The 21,357-nt window shown below is 36.4% G+C and overlaps 2 protein-coding genes across 3 annotated transcripts; one reads left to right on the forward strand and one right to left on the reverse strand.

Moving 5' to 3' along the window:
• Positions 1-7,826: 7,826 nt before the first annotated feature.
• LOC105231700 (sodium-coupled monocarboxylate transporter 1) lies at positions 7,827-19,877 on the forward strand (the record flags this gene model as incomplete). The annotated part of the gene is given in 9 exon segments (XM_049461980.1): positions 7,827-8,001; positions 10,808-10,850; positions 10,992-11,084; positions 16,196-16,355; positions 16,415-16,633; positions 16,828-17,101; positions 17,285-17,395; positions 17,467-17,594; positions 18,592-19,877. Coding segments are annotated over 9 exon segments (1,690 nt in total), but the record flags the coding sequence as incomplete, so codon positions are not given.
• A 289-nt stretch (positions 19,878-20,166) lies between these two features.
• LOC105231702 (trafficking protein particle complex subunit 1) lies at positions 20,167-21,098 on the reverse strand. 2 transcript variants are annotated; one of them, XR_852793.4, is made up of 4 exons: positions 20,922-21,098; positions 20,716-20,858; positions 20,389-20,660; positions 20,167-20,326 (listed from the first exon to the last, which is right to left on the reverse strand). XR_852793.4 is itself a non-coding variant. In XM_011213124.4 (3 exons), the coding sequence occupies exons 1-3, from the start codon at positions 21,018-21,020 to the stop codon at positions 20,465-20,467; spliced, it is 438 nt and encodes a 145-aa protein (XP_011211426.1). In that variant the 5' UTR covers positions 21,021-21,098; the 3' UTR covers positions 20,167-20,464. The 2 variants fall into 2 exon arrangements, 1 of the variants encoding a protein (XP_011211426.1); XM_011213124.4 differs by having other exon boundaries at positions 20,167-20,660.
• Positions 21,099-21,357: the final 259 nt, after the last annotated feature.

Genomic DNA, 21,357 nt, shown 5'->3' on the forward strand with positions numbered 1-21,357 from the left:
TGTGATGTAGTGAATCGTAAACAATATGAAGCTCAATTTCGATTTTTTTAAATCTAAAATGCAAAATAACGTAACATCACTTTTCTTTTTGAAATTAGGAGAAGGAAGAAAATCGTATCATCTCTTTGAAATCTTTTCAAAATTAAACTTCATTAAAGATTCGTAGTTACATCACTAATTTTCACCAAAAACCTTGAAGTGGGATCAGCTCATGCCAAGTTCAGTTTCCATTCTTCTTACGTAAAAAACACGCGCTTAGAAATTGAAATAACTACTACAATGTGCCACCATGTCATGCCAAATCGAAGTTCCACGCACTACGCGCTCGACAACAAACAAACAATTTTTTACACGCTTTAAACGCGCACATCTCCCCCACTTCGCGTAAATTACAAAGAAATCTCAGCGCGATAGGGAAATTCCATACAAACTACACTTTAATCGACCCTCAAGGAGCCATAACCATAGAAACGCTCATTGGTCCTTGAGGTTAAATTCGCAATAAGCTGATTTTGAGCTGTAATTCATGCGCGCGACAGTGCGCCAAAGCACCACCAACACATACACACACATACATGAGCGCAGACAAAGCCACAATTGCACTATAAAACACTCAGCACTGAGTTCTGCTCAAGAGTTTCAAACACTATTATTCGAAAGTATTTGTGGGCAAAAAAGTGCTAACACTCACATACATGCATACATCTGTGCGTAAGTGTGTGTGGATATGTGCGCGTGCAGTCGCATGCGTTTAGGAGCGCGTGAATGCATGGAAGTGCGATAAAAGCTTTCTTAAGTGCGTCGAACTTCAACCTCAACGCCTAACCACCGCACACACACACTATCAGCAGCAAGTTGAGGGTGTTTCAGCGTAAACGACCTTTGTGTAACCCCTTATTCTTCTCTATAGTTTCGTTTGATATTATTATCTATATATACATTTGAATATATGTTCTAAAGTGTGTTCTTGGAACTAACTTAGGCACACATATGCGAATACATAAGCACACTCTGGGGACACAAGTGGATAGCTTGTGCCTGGATTCTGCTTATTTAAATGTGTTTGTAAGTATATGTGTATGAGGTTGTGTCAGCATTTTGCTTAGATCATTTGTATGGTATCTATATTAGTTTGAATAGTGGACTTTGATTAGGAGACTATAGAAGGTAATAATACTGAAATACTGATGGAAACCCAAATAAAAAGAAATCTTCATATTGATTATGATCTATCAGTTTGTACGAGAGCTATATACTGCACTCGTCCGATATGAACAATAAATTCGGAGATTATAGCGGTATCTTGGACAATAATCTATGCTAAAAGATTTCCATATATTGATTATGAGTGGTCAGTTTGTATGACAGCTATAAGCTATAATGGTTCGCTCTGAAAACTATATTTGGAGATTGTAGCGTTGCCTTTTATATTTTGAGATTTGGCAACCCTAGTTTTCCATTCTGGTAACTCACAATTCACAACTATTACACATATATACAATCGCTATTTGCCTTTCTTACAGTAACTTAAAATATTCATAATTCAAAAAATTCGAATTAAATCGCGAACATTTCCGTGTGATTATTTTTTACAATTTTCGAAGTAGATTAACTCAGGAACAATCCATGTATGAACATAATTAAATTTTTGACGGGGAAGCTCCACCAAGTACAAATGTTTATTGATGTTATGCTGAATTCATTCGAGGCTGGAGATCACTCCAAAACGGATTTCGTAAAAGTCCAAAATCAGAAAATCAGTTGTTGTTTCGGAAACTATTACAACATCAATCACCAATACGTGACCTAATGCATGAAAATTTGACTTAAAAAAAAAATATTCACTTTGAAATTCACACAATTGGTTAAAAAAATGCTCATGTGTATTGGTCGAGATAAATCTTAGAAAATTTCCTTTCGTTTCGTTTGATTCCAAGCGTTTGTGAACAATGCATAACAGTAAATTCTGAGTTGTAAACAACAATTTGCCAGATGTCTTTCAGGAAATCAGGAAAATCAAACACCAAAGTTATTAGTATATGTGCTCTAATCCCGATATATAAAAAGACAGCCCTCGTAAAACCAAATTTTAAACCACTTAATTTTTCCAATACTCCCACATATTTCGAACTATCTTCTTATTACACTTTAAACATAAATTCCAAAGGGCTTCAATGAGTCAAGTGACGAAAATTATCTGGCGCTGCTGAATAATACTTAACTTCCTGTGGAAAATTATCAATTAATGTCACTCATACGACATGTTGTCCGACATGACCGTAATGCATACAACACATACAAACATGCGTGCATTATTTGTGGGAAAAACGCCTACAGAACTTTAATTAATTGACACAAGCATTTACGCAAAGGTTGTGCAAACTGTTGATACGCGAAAGAAGCTAAATGTGAGTGCGTGCGTGCGTGTGTATGCGTTCATAATTTACGCACACCACCAGCTGCAGCGCGCTGTAATGACATTCGAGCATATGAAATTAATATTAAAAACATGGCAAAGTATAGATAATATTTTCGCATTACGCGGCGATTTAATTGCAACGCATGCCAGCGTTTTAAATTTTCAAGCAAATACACGTACGCGCTTTAATGCTCATTTGTTGTCTCACAAGTGCGCTTATATGACTACACTCGAGCGCCAGAAGTGTGCACTCGCAGCGCTGGAATGAGTGCGGCGCGTGGCGTTTGTGTATTGCGCATTTCGCATTTTGCGGCAAACTGCCTGCGGTCGTAAACAAATTATTATACTATGTCGTAGTCGTGGTTAAATATTGCGCGACGTCATCAAGCGCAAACACACACACACACATGCCGTACACACTGTCCCACGCATGTGTGCATGCATAAGCCGAGGAGCTTGTGCACAAATTACTTGCATACATTAATGATGGCGAGTGCGAAAGTGGCATTCCGGCAAATATGACAACATGAAATGCCTGTCTGATCGATGTGGGGAAATTGGTAAACATAAAAAACGAATTGAAACGCAAGCGTATAAATAAAAAAGATAAAAATGTTTGCCGCAACAAATTGCGAAATGGCAGAGACAATGGTAGTAATTTATGATCAACACATTGTACTTGTGTGTATGCATGTATGTATTGAAGAACAGTTATTTGCATATAAATGCGTTTACATATGTATTGGTATAAAAGCAGGCAACTAGTCGGGAAAACTTCAGTTTATAACCAGAATTTTCTTTGCAATGCAACTAGAAGTAAAATCATAAACAAGAGACCACTAATAGAATGGATTTCCAAAAGTTTTTCTCTGAAATTTAATTAGGAAAATTATGTATCGTTGAAACTAACAGAACACTAGTATATTTCCGACCGAAATCTGACAGCTGTCATCTTTTAAGCTAACATTCCAAAAAATACCACTCTCTTATATGAAAAAAGCCAATCAGTTAACTACTAGCACTTCCGGTCCACACTAGGTGTAAAGTAATGAATAACTAGTCGTTTTAAATGTAAGCATATGACAGTCATATGCAATCGTATGACAGCCATATCCACCACCCGCAAATGTCAGTGAAGCGCAAAGCACTCAGAGCATGTGTAACTGCATTTTTATACACTCAAACGCACACATAAACACAGAGGCTCACATGTGTTTACATATTTATATACAAATTTCCGAAGAAGAATGTGCTCTACATGCATTTATAGAAAACAATAAATTACAAAATTACACAGAAAAAGTATTTTAAATGAAAACAAGCGGTTGACAGCTACTCAGCGCCCACATACAAGTACATACGTATAGCGTGGAAGTGCGCATTGTAAACGCATACCAGCATATTTATAGCCATCTTCAATTTAAGAGGCTTTCACAAGCACATCTATATATTTGCATGCATGTGTAAGCGCATGTATGTGTGTGTTAAAGCGCTTTGGGACATTGGCGCAGCACAACTTATCAGTCACTTGACGAATTTCTGTATTCACAGTGATTGATTGTCATGGCCGTTATGCTCATTAAATTCGTTGGAACATGCTTGCATTTAGCTTATTAAAATAGTGGATTCGTGGACATGAAAAATAATTGCCAATATTGAGCAGAATAAAAGGGATGTTATTGGAAAATTTAGTTGGCAATATGTTTTTAGTTTAATTAGGTTAATATTTAGTATGCAGATTTTCTGTTTCAGTATTAGTACTTTATTTTATGTAAAATGAAAGTCCTTTAACTTTAATTAGCAATGTAAATTAAAATTAAATTGAGTTACGTGCTTTAACCTGGGCGCCCAAATGTAGGCAATATATTTCTTAACGGAAAATTTAGCACCATATTCATACGAAAATACAAACTCTTTACCTCTTACGCAGAAACTTTTATTAGCCGCTTCAACAAATTTGTGACCTCGCTCGACCAATAAGCGTCTTATGATCAATTATATAGGAATTTTAAGTGATACAATAGACCGGGTCTCTAAGCTGCCCAAGTGAGATTCCGGATTCGGATCGACCTCTTAATCAAACCTTACATAACCTACCTGTTACCTACAAGTCTTTTTTGATAGACTTAATATGTTTGACAATATTGCGCCCAAATGTAGGCAACATATTTACGCAAAAAAAACTGATTTTGCTCTGAATCCGGGCTACATTGAAAATTTCTTATCGCTTAAAGAGTTACATGTCCTTGCAAAAACGATGGTTTTTGGTGAATTTTTTGGAAAAGGAGTTTTATTTTAATAATAAATAAAAATAATTAATATTTACAGAAGTTAATGCACTTTAAGGTTCTGATAGCCATAAATGAAATAATTTTTACAAATACGAAACTACTTCCCAGATCAACCTCAAATTTTCGAGGAAAATTTTCTATATTCAATATATTTTCATATATAATTTAATATATAAGCAAAGAGCATAAACAGACATTCAATAACCAAAAAATTAACAGTTATATGCCCCACAATTGTGGATTTACCGTTAAAAATATACAAAGAACGCATCAGGCGTTTAATTGCCGTAGCCGACTACAAATGGAATAAATGAATCGGGTAAATAAAGTCGGAGGAGTTTTAAATGCACTTACGCACGATTGACGTGAACTCATTTAAAAGATAGACGCTTGTATGTATGAACAAGCCACTATGTCGCGCCTGCAATCTGCCAGCATGCAGTGAACAGTGAGCGCGCAGCAAAGCGACCTGTATTTGCACATTTAATGGCATTAACTGAGGCATAAACACGCTGAAGCACTCGAGAGTTTATCGCATATTTGTGCGCTACTGCGTCGCGGCTTTGCTTTTATGAGCGCTGTGGTAACTTTACCAAAAAACCACGAATGTTGGTTGTATTAGCACCAGCGGCGCAGTACATTGTCATCGCGCACCGCAGCAAGTGGAACGTTTTCGGTTCGGACCGCTTGTGAGCATAGCGCACTTTTATGCCACCAATTTATACAACCGACTTTTGCGCGCGTTTTGTTCTTATGAAATTGCTCGACAGGCAGCAGCGTTGCACATTTATGTGTCGACAGCCGAAAGCTGATGCTGGTACGTTGGTGGTCGAGCTGACATATGTGGTCTCGCAAACATAAAGATTGAAACCAAATTAACAACTATTAAACCCATTAAAGTGTTGCCACAGAATTCGATAAGATTATGCACAAAAGTCTAAAATATTAAAGTTGTAAGCAATTTAATTAAATACAAGTTTATAGAGCGAAATCGGGCTGAAAATGCACCTACTTCCTATTTTCATTTTAAATTCCATTCAGTTAATAATCGGAAAATCTAACAGTAAGTGTGATTTCGAAATAAAATTTAGCATAAATAGTATCGCTTCAAAACTCGTCTAAAAATGATTAAAATCTGAAGATTACTTTTTCAAGCGCCCAAATATCGAATATTAGCACGTTTTTGTCCTTTGATATCTTTACATCAAAACTATCATACAAAATGTTACCTGGTGCTTGAACTGTATTGAATCCGACCATAACTTACTAAGGTCTCCCGAAACCGCATATGCGAACCTCTATGCCTTTGACTCTCTTTATACCTCAAACATAATTCAATTCGTGAGATATTTTAATGAAATTACAACCATTACATTCACCTAAATTGACAGTTTGGTGTGGTTTTTGATCTGGTGGAATCATCGGTCCACACTTCTTTCAAAATGAAGTTGATGACAAAGTTGCTATCAATGGAGAACGGTATAAACCGATGATAACAAACCTTTTATGACCGCAATTGGAAGAAAGTGATCTCGACAATATTTGGTTCCAACAAGACGGGGCCACGTGTCACACAGCACGTGCAACAACCGAATTATTGGGAGAAAAGTTGTGAGATTCGATTATTTCAAGCAGCTGTGACATTGAATGGCCTCAAGATGTGGTGATTTAACACTATTAAACGACTTCTTGTAGGATTATTTGAATTCATTGGTCATTGGAGTTAAGGAGAACACCGCAAAGTGTTTTTTTCTTAAAACGTTCTGGGAGAAGCTCTGTTACCGGCTTATGCTTCAATATTTCTGCATGAAAAAATTACCTTAGATCATCAAAAGTAAGCTCTATAATATACAGAAAATCCGAATAAAATTACTCAATCCATATTTAAGAAATAAATTCGCAAAAAATGTATCTTTTTTCCTTAAAAACCTTATCCCCCCCTTAACTTGAATGACAGGCTTTATGAACTTTCAAAGTGATTAAGATATTTTCTCTTTCTAAAAAACCTAGACACTAGATGGTCTCTAGTGTGCGGTTTTGAAAACTCCACTACAGTTATACATAACACCAACAGAAACCAAAATAAAACCTAAGTTGATGAGAAGAATAATGAGAAAACAAAATTAAATTAAAATCAAGTCAAAGTTCGGCTTTTTATTGCACCTTTCGGTGAACCTGAATATTTCACAGCAGATTTGAACTTGGCGATTAAATAAATAACAAAATCTGCATATTCGGTAGAAACACAAAGTGTTTCCCCTCATATAAAAGTTATGTACAATCTTTTGTAATGACAAACACTTAAAAGAGTAATGCCTTAACGAAAGGACTCAAATATGCTCGCAGTATTTGTACTGCATGACTGCAGTGGCGACAAGCGTTATGGGCGCTCATGAAAAAATTTTACGCACTTAACATAGTTTGAGTGCTCGTAACCATTCTAGAAGTACGAGTATGTCCTCATTGTTGCAACTGTTGTTGCTTAATTAAAAGAATCGTGCGCATAAACGAGGTAACACGGAAGGTGGTCAAAAAAAAAACGTGTTGCCATAAAAAGTGCAGAGCAAACAAGGTGTAGCGCTGCGCCAATGCACCATAAAAAGTGTAGGTGAAAATCTATAAAAAATAAAAAAAGAATAATAAAATGAAATGAGAAAAGTGAAGCACACACACAAACAAGTGCCATAAAAGCTTTGGAAGCAAAGAAATGCCAGCGCTGTTTGGACTGCCAATCGCGCGTAAATGGCTTTGTCGACATGAGAAAGCAAGTATTTCGGCTTATACTGAAATAATAAAAAATTATAGTAAAATCAAATTGCAAAAGCCACGCTGAAAATGTGCCGTAAACACCGAAATTTATTTAAAACTTTAATTTGCGCCGTCATAAGATGCCAGCTATTACCCGTTCCGCCACTATTTGACGTGGCACACAATTACCCATTGAATTTAATTTAATTAAGGTACCGTTATACGCGCGCACACACACACAAAAAAGCCATTAGGCAATTTATTGCAATCACTGCGATTTGCATAACCTTTTTTAATTGCACAAAAAACAATTTGCTCTAATTTTTTTCACCCGTATGTAATTCTCTCTTTCTCTTTTTGTTTTGTAGATTTAAGAGCCGACTGGTGCGCTGCCTCGCTTCCGGCACCTATATTGTGCGGCAACTTTGCTCTCTAGGCATTGCGGTCTACACACCCAGCGTTGCATTGTCGACCGTAATTGGCATTCCCTATTGGGCATCCATTGTGGGCATGGCTCTGATTTGCATATTTTTCACCATCATGGTAAGTACAACAGCGCAGCGTGTGCGTCCAACAAAAAATATTTAACAATAATTTTTTGTCCCTTAGGAGTGTGAATGTATGTGTGTTCGTGCTTGAATGCTTGTCAATCCAATGTAAATTTGTACTCACATTATTTTATCACTTTTCACATAAATATAGCGATCCAGCGTTTTTACCACCGTTATGAGTCAGCAGGAGTGTACATACTCATGAATCTATATCTGTATAGTATATACATATATTAGGGTGTGTCAAAAAAAACCTAAAAAATGGGTTTATAGACATATTTAGGAAACGATATCCATGTAAATATCAATCTTTATTCCTGTGAAAGTGCATTCGATGCCATTGCGTATGGAACTCGATTTCTTGGCCTCCACGGGAACGCTTTAACCCCAATTCTCGGCGGTTTTCAAGCATAAATAGGCCAATATTGCGGCAATTTCATGTTCGATATTCGTACGAAGGTCATGCCTTGTTTGCATAGATCATAGACTTAGCCCCACCGGAAATATTCTAACGGCGTCAAATCGCACGAAAAAGGTTGCCATTTGACTAGACTATGATAACACGTTCACCAAACCTGGTTTTCAATAAATCGATAAATAAACCGCCTCAAACCATAATTTTTTCGGGATGCAGTGATGACTCATGGAGTACGTATGGATTTCTGCCTGACCTATTGACGAAGCCATTCAGCCAAAAATTATCATCATCACTGAAGATGATTTTTCGATGAAAATTCGGATCATTTTCAAGTTGTTGCTCAGCTCAATTCACGAACATAAGAAAATTCTAGTGGTCAAACGGCTTCAGTTCTTCCGTCAATTTGATCTTCTAAGAATGTAGACCAAGATTTTTTTGAAAATTTTCGCCGCAACGACGTCACAGAGATGCCCAACGCATGGAAATGATGTGTGAGAGAGTGATTTGGGTCTTCCTAAATGGATGAGCTAGCGGCAGCAATATTCTCAACACTACGGGCACATTTTGTACTGTGTCTGTGGATTCAAACTTTACCACTAGACGCTCAATTGTTGATTTGTCAGGACGATAATGACGACCATAAATAGGACATAGCGCTCTTAAATTTGAGGCCACTGACTCAGAATTCCGGTAGCAAATTTTAATAATTTCGGCTCATTATTAGATCGCATTTTTTCCATGGAATGGCAAACCTTACTGAAGAGAAATGTCATCGTTTTCTGCCCCTATTGGTATACTTTTGTAGCGTTCCTTTGAAAAGACTCTTTATGAACTTTTCTTTGAAATGGGAAGTTCCTCCGCCTAACGGTTTCTATTCGTAACAAGTAAGAGTTCTTACTAAGAAACGCTTAGAAGTGTCTATCAACCAGTTTTCCAGATTACCAAACGAAAAAATAACATTCGTGTTTTTTTACCCACCCCAATATATGTATATGCATACTTACAAACATACATATGCGCTTTTTTTTATTGTTTTTTACTGTTTTTTTTAAGCATATATGCATACATATATGTAGCCTCCGATTAAAACTAATACCAGCAAAAAGTTTGATTGAATACTCTCATACTGCAAAAGCATGTGAATGCAGTTGTGTGCAAAAAAGTAGCACACTTTAGTTGTCAATATGTGGTTAATTTAATATATTTGACATGCTGTCCCCTTAAACGAGTTGTTTTTAATTAAGCGTGAGCTGCTCTCGTTTTTAGCTCGGCGCATTTCAGTTGACAGCAGTTTTTTGTGTTTTCGGTATTTCTTCAGAGTTATACATTTTGTCGACACTTTTCATTGCCATGATTATTATATTCATTACCTGAGTAAATGTAAATTGGTCAGTGTTTCCAAAAGTTTTTTTTCTTTAACAAACAAATAACTAACTTTGATGAAAGTTTAATAAATCCGCTATAGCAATATTCGTATTCAAGTTAAGGTCGAAAGAAGTTCCACATGTTAATTAAAGCTTCTAATATTTTTGAGTTTTATCAAAGAGCTTCAGTCTGAATCATTAACATTCCTACAAATAACACTAAGCAGAGTTAGTTTATCATATGGAAAAAGTTATAAATTTACAAACCTGACTGAAAACGTTACATATTCCTGTTATGAGTCTTATATATCATGTAGTAGACTTTTAAATCTATTACACAGGAGATGAAGCTTAAAGTTTTTATCCTTTGTAAAGGTTAGATCTTATCTATTATACAGTGAATCAAGCTTAAAGTTGTTACCCTTTGTAAATGGTAGATCGTTCGCTTTTCCGATATCACAGAATTGTTTAATTTTTGACAAATATAGTAATTTGTGATCACATTATCCAAGGAACATCAAAATAATGCATTTTTAGATATTAAGGTCTTAATTCTCGCCTATTGTTATCTCAAAGCGCCGGTAGTATTATTTTCCACATTTTTTGTAATGGAACAGATTAGATAATTTATGAAAAGACAAAAATCTAGTAGGATGAAACCCATAGGAAATAAAATAAAAATTATCAAGAAAAAATAATTTACCGGCGATTTGTGATCGGGAATCGCAAGAGGAGGAGCTTGGTTGAATTTTTAAGGGTTAAAAATGGCTTAAGTAAATTTCCGTCAAAACTATGCGTGCTACAGACTATTGTAAATAGATAACGAAAAGTTTTCAAACTTGTGTAGTAAACTCATATTCACATCACCTGAAAATTTATGTGAAAAACTCAATTATTATTTTTTTTATTTCGTGATGATTTTAACTAAAAGTTTGAATGTTAGTGATACTACTTTTACTAAAAATTTTATTATATTTTGCTCAAATCTTAAAATTGTTTTTTCCTTCCATCAACAGGGTGGTTTGAAAGCAGCCATCAATGCCGATGTCATACAAACTGGTGAGTAATTCTTCGATTAAAACTCAACACATCTATAAGTTTTTGGAGATCCAATTCAATTTACTGATTTTGTTTCGATTACTTATTTTCATTTCATGCTGCTTGGCTTGTTCTAATAACATTTCGCCATTACTTTAATAGTAACGGTAATTTTAGTGACACTAGCTGTCATTGTGAAAGGTCTCATGGTCAGTGGTGGCGTACAACACGTCTACGAAACGAATCGCGATAACGGTGAGTATTATAAATTATTTAACATTTTCTATATAGATTCTATAGTAGATTATAAAGACATTACTTTAACCTACTAAATTTATGCACAAAGAAATCAGGCAAAACTTTTTCGACCAGAAAACGGCAAAAAATTACGCGAAAAATGTATAGAAGTTACGTACATTACTTTAAAGATTCTTTTTTAATTTTTATGCATTTTTTATCCTAATATGCAAGGCAACAAAGTTCAATGGAAACATTATATAAAATTTCCACATTAATATAGATTTTAATAAGCGCATCATATTAAATTTACTTGATTCAATTATCAGCTTCCACCGCAATAAATATTTATTCCCACATTATGCAATATTAACACATCCGTTTTTGGCATCGCGCACAGCAGCAACCGCAACCCAATTCGAGCGCTTCCGTTACCAAAGCTTTATTTTACGCTTTCGATAAACTCGCAAGGGGACCCTTTGGTTTATCGACTGCCACGGAATGCTATTTATTTTTATTCGGTTCTGTTTGTAATTTCTTTGACGCATAGCTTTTCGTAACTCCACACTGACGCAAACCGCAAACGGCACTTGCCAGCTGTTTAAAGCCCGAAAGCATCACTCAATTCACCTCCTCCCAACCCCCCACCACACGCACTGTCATTGAGTAAATGCGCCAATTTATTCATATTGAATGCCGCTATACATTATGATGAATGCGTTGTGGTATCAATCATTGTGCTACAAGCCGTTCTCGCATGCCCACCCACATGCCCACATGTGTGTGTATGTATTATATGTACATACGTGTCTGTAACTTGAAATCTGAGGCGCGCCTCCTCCGCAAAAACACCAGGGCACTGGTTGAAGTAAAGTAATGATACGAGAAAATGAAAAGAATGCAGTAAATTGATGCTAAAGAAGAAATTTTCGGCAGCAGCAGTCTCTAAAGAGTATTCATATGTTTGTGGTTCACGAAGCTTCTTAACCGCTATACCCCTCGTAGTATTCCATATGTATGTATTGGTGTTAATAACCTCATTATTGCAAATGGTAGAGTTTAATATTCCAGATTTTACGCCACATCTGTTTTTGCATCGCATCGTCAATCGATTTTGGAAAGGGAATTCTAAGGAACATGTGTTGGTGCAGCAAATCTAGAATAAGTCCAGTAATATTCCCTTTATTCCCAGGAATATCGCACCCCACTACCTTTGCTGTTGTTGTTATAGCGGTAAATAACCAGCTATGAGCCTAGCTTACAGAAAATGCAGGGGTGGTTTAATAGCAGATCTAAAAATTTTGTTGTTTTATAAGGAGAGGACGTTAAAAAAGAAAGAAACTAACTCGGCAAAGAGCGGTCGAAACATTTAAACATTATAATGACTTACCCAAGAAATATTACACATTTTCCTGTTATTCATGAAAGTTGCTTTCAAATTTAGAGAAACTGGGTTTCCAAATGAACAAGTGTCTGAGAAGTCTTGCACGCTTTGAGGTTATACTGGATCTTTCCGATAATGTGAGCGCCAAATCGGGCGTTCAAAGTTGATGCAGAAATGCCTGGTTCTCAATGACATCGAGTCACTTTGAGATAAAGCTAGTGTCGATAACCATAAAGGTGACGAGCTGGCAATGAAAGGCACCCTAGCCCCGCTAACAGTGCATTAGGAAAGGGTGGGGGCTGCTCTCTCTTCGTGTGTTCTACCACTTGTTAGCTACGCATGTGCTTGACCAATGCTGAACCAGCATCGGTTTATCCGCATTTTCAAGATTTTTTTGGCTCAAGATCGATTATAAAAGATTCAGTGTGCTCTTTGCTCAGCCTCTCCCCAATTGTGGGAGTCCTAACAGACTATTGCCCTATCGAGGTACACGATGTTAGGTTGAGAATCTTATCGGACACCAGTTGCTTAAGCTGAATCTATGATACGAGGTGGAAACATCTCAAGACTTCCTTCGTGATTGTACCACGTTTACGAAATCAAGGCTTATGCGTTTGGGAACTATGATTTACAAGTTTCGACGATAAGAGATTTGTTTGGATAGCTTCACAAAGGCCTATATATAGGAGCCCAAGTGCAATCTCTGGATCTGCCACCGAACTTTACTCGCTATTCCAAAGTTTCTTTCGCTGGATAAAATCCCCCTAAGTAATAATATATTAAAGATAATAGCATAAGTAAGAGTGATACAACTTCTGGCAAGCTGTTAAGCCTTAGAATCGTAAATAATATGTAAATGAAGGAAGATTTTCTTAGTTTATATGAATTTGGACTTATGGATCTGGCCGTCTCCGATTCTCAGCACTCAATAATAATAATACGTATGAATTTCGGCTCGTCTGATATTTTTTAGAAATTCTAACTGAAACTACGAATTTCCTGTTAAGTATTTTCATTTTATTTGCAATGCAATAGGAATTATGCATACATAATATTTATATTTTTTATTCCCCAACAATTTTTCTTCAAATTGTATTTTAATTTATAATGTTCCTAATACTTCGTCAAGCCTCGCATTAGCTTATTTAATTTAGAGAGCATTACCCTATGGAAATCAAAACATATTTACTTAGAAAAGCACTCAAAAAGTCTCTAAACATATGTAGCTATGTAACTGTGTTTGTATGAGTGTTACATAAATTACCTAAAGCAAGATTGTTCATTTTAAATACATAAACTACATAAAAGATCAACCGCCTGAGAAATGACGCGCCACTCTCGTTATCATGGGCATTTTTCCTGTCCTTTATTTAACAGAGAGATGGAATATGTGAAGTACATATTTACGGATATATGCATATGTACATATGTGTAGGCATAACTATTTGTGCAAAGCTTGCTATTTAGACGAGCCGCAATTTTCAAGTCAATATCCTGCAGGCATACACAAATTACCGCAACAACAATAATGCCATCAAGAAGGCAATGTCATCCAGCAAATCATTCATTTTATACCTTATTATCCATTCAAGTCTTATCGGCATTAAGCTGCTGCCAGAGTTCTTGTTGTTGTTGTTGCTATTGGCGCAAAAAGTACCACTCATAACTGGCACTCAAAGCGTAGACACAACAAATGCCTATGTGTGCGTATGCGTGTACAAACAAACAAGAACCCCTCCTGTGTGTGTTACACAGCCACTTATGCATACTCATATATGTACTTATGTATGTATGTGATCAGATTTGTGTTTGCTACGAGGATAAAGTGTACAAACCCGATTTTAGTTTTTTTATTTATTTTTTATTATAATTTTACCACAAAATCGGTTAAAAGGTAAAGTGAGAAAGTAAATAGGCAAAGCAAACAAATTGTGGGTTTGGGTGGAACGTGATGTGCCGTCGGTACCAAAAGATTGTGATATTCGAAGCTCAACAATGTGGACAGAGCACAAATTACATGAATGACCGTTGGGTGAGCGCACGACCAAAGCGTGCACAACAGCTGACGAGAGGGCGGAGAAGAGGAGGTGATTGGGCGAGCGTATGTCTACAACAAATTTATTCAACAAGCGACCATAAGCAAACCCTACTGTGTCCTTTGGCATATACATAGGTGTATGTACACGAGTAAACAAACAACAACTTGTAGCTAAAATATTTACCTTCAATACTGCTATGTTCCACAAAAATGCGACAACAACTCAACGTGCACAGAAAAGGGTTTCCGCTAACGCCTCCAATAGCCAAAGGTATAGATTGTAAAAAATATTCGAAATAGCAAATGCGTGACAGTCCTTCGTCTCTCATATATTCTGTATGCGTATATTTGTATGAAAATTTGCAACGATTGATGCCTCAGTGGCGCTTGAATAGCAGTATGGATATTAAAGTGTTTAAGCAGATGATATATTGTACGGTATAATTTACTGAGCGTACTATTCGAATCACTATCACCCATCTTGAAATCCAGAATTCATTATTGGGTAATATTCCACGGAATAGATTACGTTAAGCATGCAGTAAAGAAAATAGAGTAGCTGAGAGTGCACGCGAAGACCGTTGAGAGCCAGTTCGGCGCCGTTCGCAGCAACTCGGCCAGACGTATGGAACGACTTACTGCATTTTACGTCGAGATCTTGTATTTAAAGCGTACAAAATGCAGCTTGAGCAAAACCTGAAGCCGCTCGACCTTCCCAAACGATATCGCTTCGCTCTATGGGCTCTTTAAAAGTTCCTAGAAGATTTTGGTTCTCGAACCAAATTTTGTTCGGCGATGTAGCCCATTTCTAGGTCAATGGGTATGTAAACAAGCAATAATTCCGAATTTGAGATGAAGAGCAACCTAAAGGGATTCAAGAGCTGCGATTTTATTGAGATAAACAACAGTTTGGTGTGGTTTGTGGGTCGGTAGAACTATCGGTTCAAATTGCTTCAAAAGTGATGCCGCGTAGAACCTAACCGTTAATGGCTACCGTTATCATGCCATGATAACCGACTATTTGATGCCTGAAATTGAAGCTCGTGATCTCAGCGACAACAACAAGGTGACGTCACTTTCCACAAATCGCTGCAATCAATGGGTTTATTAGAGATTATTTCGATGAGCAGATAATGTCACGTTTGCGTTGGCGGTCGACTGGCCACCAAGATCGTGTGATGTTATACCGTTAGACTTTATGGGGATATCTGAAGTCTAAAGTGTATGCAGATAATCCCGCTTCGATTCAGGCTTTGGAGCCAAAAATGACGCGTGTCATTCGCCAGTTACCAATCGAAATGCTCGAACGAGTCATCAAACATCTGAACTCACAGGATGGACCATCTGAGACATAGCCGCAGCCAACATTAGAAAGATATAATCTTCAAAAAATAAATGACAAAGAATGATCTTTCGAATGATAATAAACACTTCCCATTACATTTGAAGTTTCTGTGTTTTTTCTTTAAAAAAGAAGGGAACCTCGAAATGGGTTACCTTAAGCCTAGTGTTCTCAACTGTCGAGAGTTCTATCGGACATTAAAGTGGTACACATTGAGCGTAAGACTCTTTCTTTTGACGGTTCTCATATATATTATATGATTTTATAAGTATATTTTTAAAGTAATAACATTTAAGCTACACTCACATCTTCAAATTTCTTTATTATTCATTAATAACTTTACTTTATTTTACTTTTATTCATAGGCCGTTTACAATTCTTCAACTTCACCGGCGACATGACCGTGCGCGTAGACACGCTTTCCGCTTGGATTGGTCAATTGTTCATGTCTTTGTCACAGTTTGGCTGCCAGCAAAATTTCATGCAGCGTTATGTTTCGCTAAAATCCATGAGTGATGTGCGACGGTAAGTATTAAGCTTAAATTTTATATGAAAGCTGAAATGTAATTGAAAACTATTTACAGCGTTATGATGACAAATATTCCCATCATCGTCGTATTCTTCTCGCTCTCCTGGCTCTCGGGTATGGTAATCTATGCCAGCTATATAAATTGTGATCCGTACGCTGAGGGTTACATACAAAAACCAGATGAAATTTTGCCATTCTTCGTAGAGGACCAGTTGGCCGTAATACCCGGTTTCGTGGGCATCTTCATGGCCATGCTCTTCAATGGTGCCTTGTGGTATGTATACAAACAAGTGTTATTGATTGCCTTTTAATTAGTCCACATTTAGTGCCAATTTATGAACACTTAATCACATTTTATTGCACCGAACTTACTCATATATTTCTACTTCTCTGCTCCTCTACTTTTCGGTCTTCATCTTTTTTTACACCCAACTACGTCGTCTTTTTGTCTTTGTGTCGGCCCTACAGCATGATGGTTTCGAATTTGAATTCATTAGCCACTGTTTGCTGGGAGGATTTCGTCTCGCAAATACCACAATTCAGGGGACTCAGCGACAAGCAACAGCTTTTCATCCTAAAGATTATAACCGTCATTTGTGGCTTGATTACCATTGGTGTTGCCTTTGGTGTGGGTCTACTGTCCGGCGTAATTGAATCATCGTTGCTGGCATTTTCGGCTACATCTGGCCCATTATTGGGTTGCTTCATGTTGGCCATGCTGGTGCCGATTGCTAATTGGAAGGTAATTAATTTGTCCTACGATAACCAAATTTCACCGTACAACAACATCGTAAGGTTGGTCAACGGTATTGTGTACGCACTTGTTGATTGATTTTAATTAGTGGGCGTAGCATTGCGTGACGGCCTTACGTTAAGCGGCGCATGAGAGACTCTAAGTAAATTTGTGTTCGTCTTCTCTTTACAGGGTACATCCGCTGGCATGATTGCATCGTGCGCTTTCGTACTATGGATAATCGCTGGCAGCGCCACTGTCGACAAGACGGCTCAGAACACTTTCCTACCCACATCCACAGAGGTATACTCTTCTACTCTGAGATCCGTTGGATTGATGTGCTAACCATTTTTTTTTTAATTTGTTTCACTTAGGGCTGCACCAACACAACTTTCTCAGCGTCTATAACTAAACCGAAGGACCTCGAACAGTCTTGGCTGATCTCGCATTCGCTGCTCAACAATTCGTCGCCGCTGCAAGAAACAATTATGGCGCCTGAACGGTAATGAATACAATTATTTCTATATAAATATATTTAAGGGTTTTTAAGGAGGTAGGCCAAAACTAGAGCCCATGAAATAGGCCGAAATTTGGCAATTTACTCTGAGAGTAAGGAAAGAAGTCGTGTTTTTTACTTGGCGGGTCCCAAACCCATCGCAAAACTCTGGCATATTTCGCCTTCTCACTTTAGCTCGTCTTCAAACGGATTACTTTTTGGCTACCCAGAAGCTTCTTGGTCTAAGACCATAAGTCGTGAGCTGCTTTAGAAATTTATTTCTCTAAGGGCGATACTGATTCCAAAAACAAGTATGTTTTTCACAAAAAATAGCAGTTTTCTAAAAATTTAGAAATAAAATGTTTCCAAAAAAATTACAATACTAACAAAAAATCGTAAATGTTTACGGTTAATGATATCGTGAAACTGCATTTAAAATTTCAAATGTATGCCTATGGTTCCCTTTAGAGTTTTACAAGCTCAGTAGACAGACCGGAACGCTTCGACACTAAAGCGGATTGAATGGGGTTGCTTTGTTTTTTTTTCGGTATTCGAGCAATTAAATAATGTCTTTATAGTCTTATCAAATTGAAGATAGGTTCAAAGGACTCTGCTGATTTATGATCAATTATGGAGGAGATTTGCTAACGCATCGGACCGGCGCTGTAGTTGTTGTTGTTATAACAAGTTCGTAATCCCCGTTAGGATGGTAAGGAATAGCTAAATTGTCGTCGAGGTCATCCAACGACAAAGAAGGATGTCAGATAAACAGGGTTAGCAGGGCATGTAAAGAGGTGGCCAGTGTCATGCGTATAAGTTTAACCTGCTACTACCTTTGAAAATCTTAGGCTGGCCTAACCCCCTAAGTGGAGCTTAAGCAAATCAATCTTATTAACTTCATGCCAACTAATGTTTAGAATTGCTACCAAGGTAGCAGCCTTCTTCTTTTCACTTTTAACCAATAAAAAACTAAAATTTCTAAACGCTTTTATACTTCTTACAGCACCCCAATGGAGACATTCTACTCCATCAGTTACATGTACTACAGTTTGCTGGGAGCTGTGATTACGGTTGGTGTTGGCGTCATAATCAGTTATCTAACACGCGATCCCAAAGACGCCTACGATGCAAAGCTCCTACATCCGATGGTATTGCGTTGGTGCGAACGTTTCCCCGGCGACAAACCCTATATAATCGGTGATGCCAACAGTGATTTGACCACAGTCGATAAAGCAAAAGGCGCTAAAGTGAATCTGGCATTTGATGGACAAACCGAATCAAATATCATTATTGGCACCAGCAATGAAAAACAAAAACATAATCCCATTGATGTTGTTTTCACCAATGGACAAAATGGCCACAAAAATGGCAGCACTGATGAGCGTAGCATAACCAAGGGTAGTCAAGCGAGGGCGGCTGAAATGGATACACCACCGAGCGCTGGCGAAAATGGCACATACCGGCAGTTCAAAGAGAAAGAGACAGTGTGATATGCATCGTTAGTTGGTGAATGACCTATGATGATATGCGGAGAGGACCCTTGATATTTGCATCGTAGAGACTTAAGTTAATTTACTTAATATTTTAATGCTATTTTGCTAATGTTATTATATACATACATATAATATATACTATATATTACTATATATTTTAAGAAAATATAAAGTTTATTGTTAGTAATGTTTAAGTCTGAAAGTTACAAATAACTTAAAAGCTTCTAAACTAGCTGGTTAAGATAATTACACCAGAATTTATACACACATACAGATATTAGAAATATTACTACTTAGATAGTTAGTTAACTAAGTCATGAATTAATGATGTATGTGAAGATGATGAAGACACTGTGATCATTAATTAATTTGACTACTTGTACTGATCGATTCAACATGTATATGCATACGTATATATGGTATGTATATGTTCACATTCGTGGGCACAATATATATAAATATATTTTTTGACGTATATTGATATATCTATGTATATAAATTAAAGTTACATTTTACAAAAATTTGTTATATGTACGTTTGTACGATGCATTCATGTCTTAGAAATAAGTACATAAAATGAAGAACTATTATATACAATGCATATATGAAAAAAAATTAGCATTTAAGACCCACAAAACATGAATTGTAAGTACATAATAAATTAAACGAGCAGTTATATTTAAGACATACATATAAATTATCGGATATAAGCATACTCGTATGTAGCTAAACAGTTAGTGTTTTAATACGAAGCCCTTTTTGAAGAATAAAGTGTAGAGTTTTAAGTATAAAAAAATGGTAATGAAGTTTTATTTATGTTAAAACGGTTATGTGGGGAATGGTGTCCGCAGCTACCACAACACAACAACAATTAAAAATTCCCAAGACAATCGGATCTAAATACGGAACAAAATTACCTCAGGCATATTTACTACCGCTACAACAACTACAGCTAAATGCAACGTAGTCACCAAATATCAATGCAAAACTTCGAATTAAAAGATGTAAGTAAGATGAGGGCAAAGCATAACTGCAATACATACTTCCTAGTGTCAAGTCGAATGTTCAAAAATGTAAATAAAATAAACTTTCTAAATCGTAGCAGCAATTAAAATATTATTATCTACTGTTTTATTACTAACCAACATTGAAAAAAATTATACCAAATTCATTCGGAATGGTGATATAATGAAACATAATCTAAAAACTAAGGCGAAGTTTTCGATCGTAAGCAGTAGGCAGTACCTTCAATTAAAATCAATTAGATAAATGTTTTGTATTAAATTAAGAAATATTTAATAACATACATATATTGAGCTAATGGTCACCCAACGGAACGGAAATGTTTAAATAAAGTAAATTTGCACTAATGATTATGATGTCTTATATATTACGTATGCCATATAGAGCGGACTGCTTTATAAATTCATCTAACTTCGTTTGAAACAACTCCGATGTTACGGGTGTGCCTGGATTCCAAAGTGGATCACGTACGACATATTCCACCCAAATTTTGCTATACAACTGCTGCAACAGCTCTTTCACATTCAACGCGGCAGTGTCGGTATACAGCACAAACCTAGAAAAAGATTGTTTTAGAGAAAGTATATTTTAGTTTAGCAGTTATCTTTTACTTTAGGCCGGAAGGTGTTTCCATGTAGTGAAGCGCATATCTGTTCGTTTTGTAGTAAAGAAATCCTTCGCGGGGATCATGTGGAGATATTTTACTTACGAAAGATTTTATTGAAAAAAGCATTCCATAAGTAAGTTTCGCTTCCTGTTAAAACGATATATTTATTACCATATTAATCTTAAAAATACGAAGAGCTTCAAAGCGCACCTCTTCTCTGCTAACACCAGATTTTTTTGTACGGTTCCATTCGGCATAATACAGCATAGTGCCGAATTTATCAAAAATATATAAATGATAAATAGTCATCACTGAATTAAAAAATATTGGAATGAATTAAATTAATTTTCAATTTATGAATTGTTTACTTTGAAATGTCAATTAGATTTGTTATTATCAGCTGATGCTGTAAGGCTGCCAGACGCAGCAAATTTTTGTTACTATAAAACGCTGCGATGCGGTTGTGCTTAACACAAATCAAGATTTAGTTCTATATATATTTAGAAGTGTGATAATATGTTTTATATTCAGAAAGGTTACCTGAAATTAACGAAAACTACAACAAAGATAAATTTATATACACATATTATTCACAATTAGCAATAGTTTTCTATTGTTGGAAATAGCCACCTTCCGGTAATGTGGC

This window comes from Bactrocera dorsalis, unplaced genomic scaffold (genome assembly GCF_023373825.1).
Source record: "Bactrocera dorsalis isolate Fly_Bdor unplaced genomic scaffold, ASM2337382v1 BdCtg188, whole genome shotgun sequence".
Lineage (NCBI taxonomy): Eukaryota > Metazoa > Arthropoda > Insecta > Diptera > Tephritidae > Bactrocera > Bactrocera dorsalis.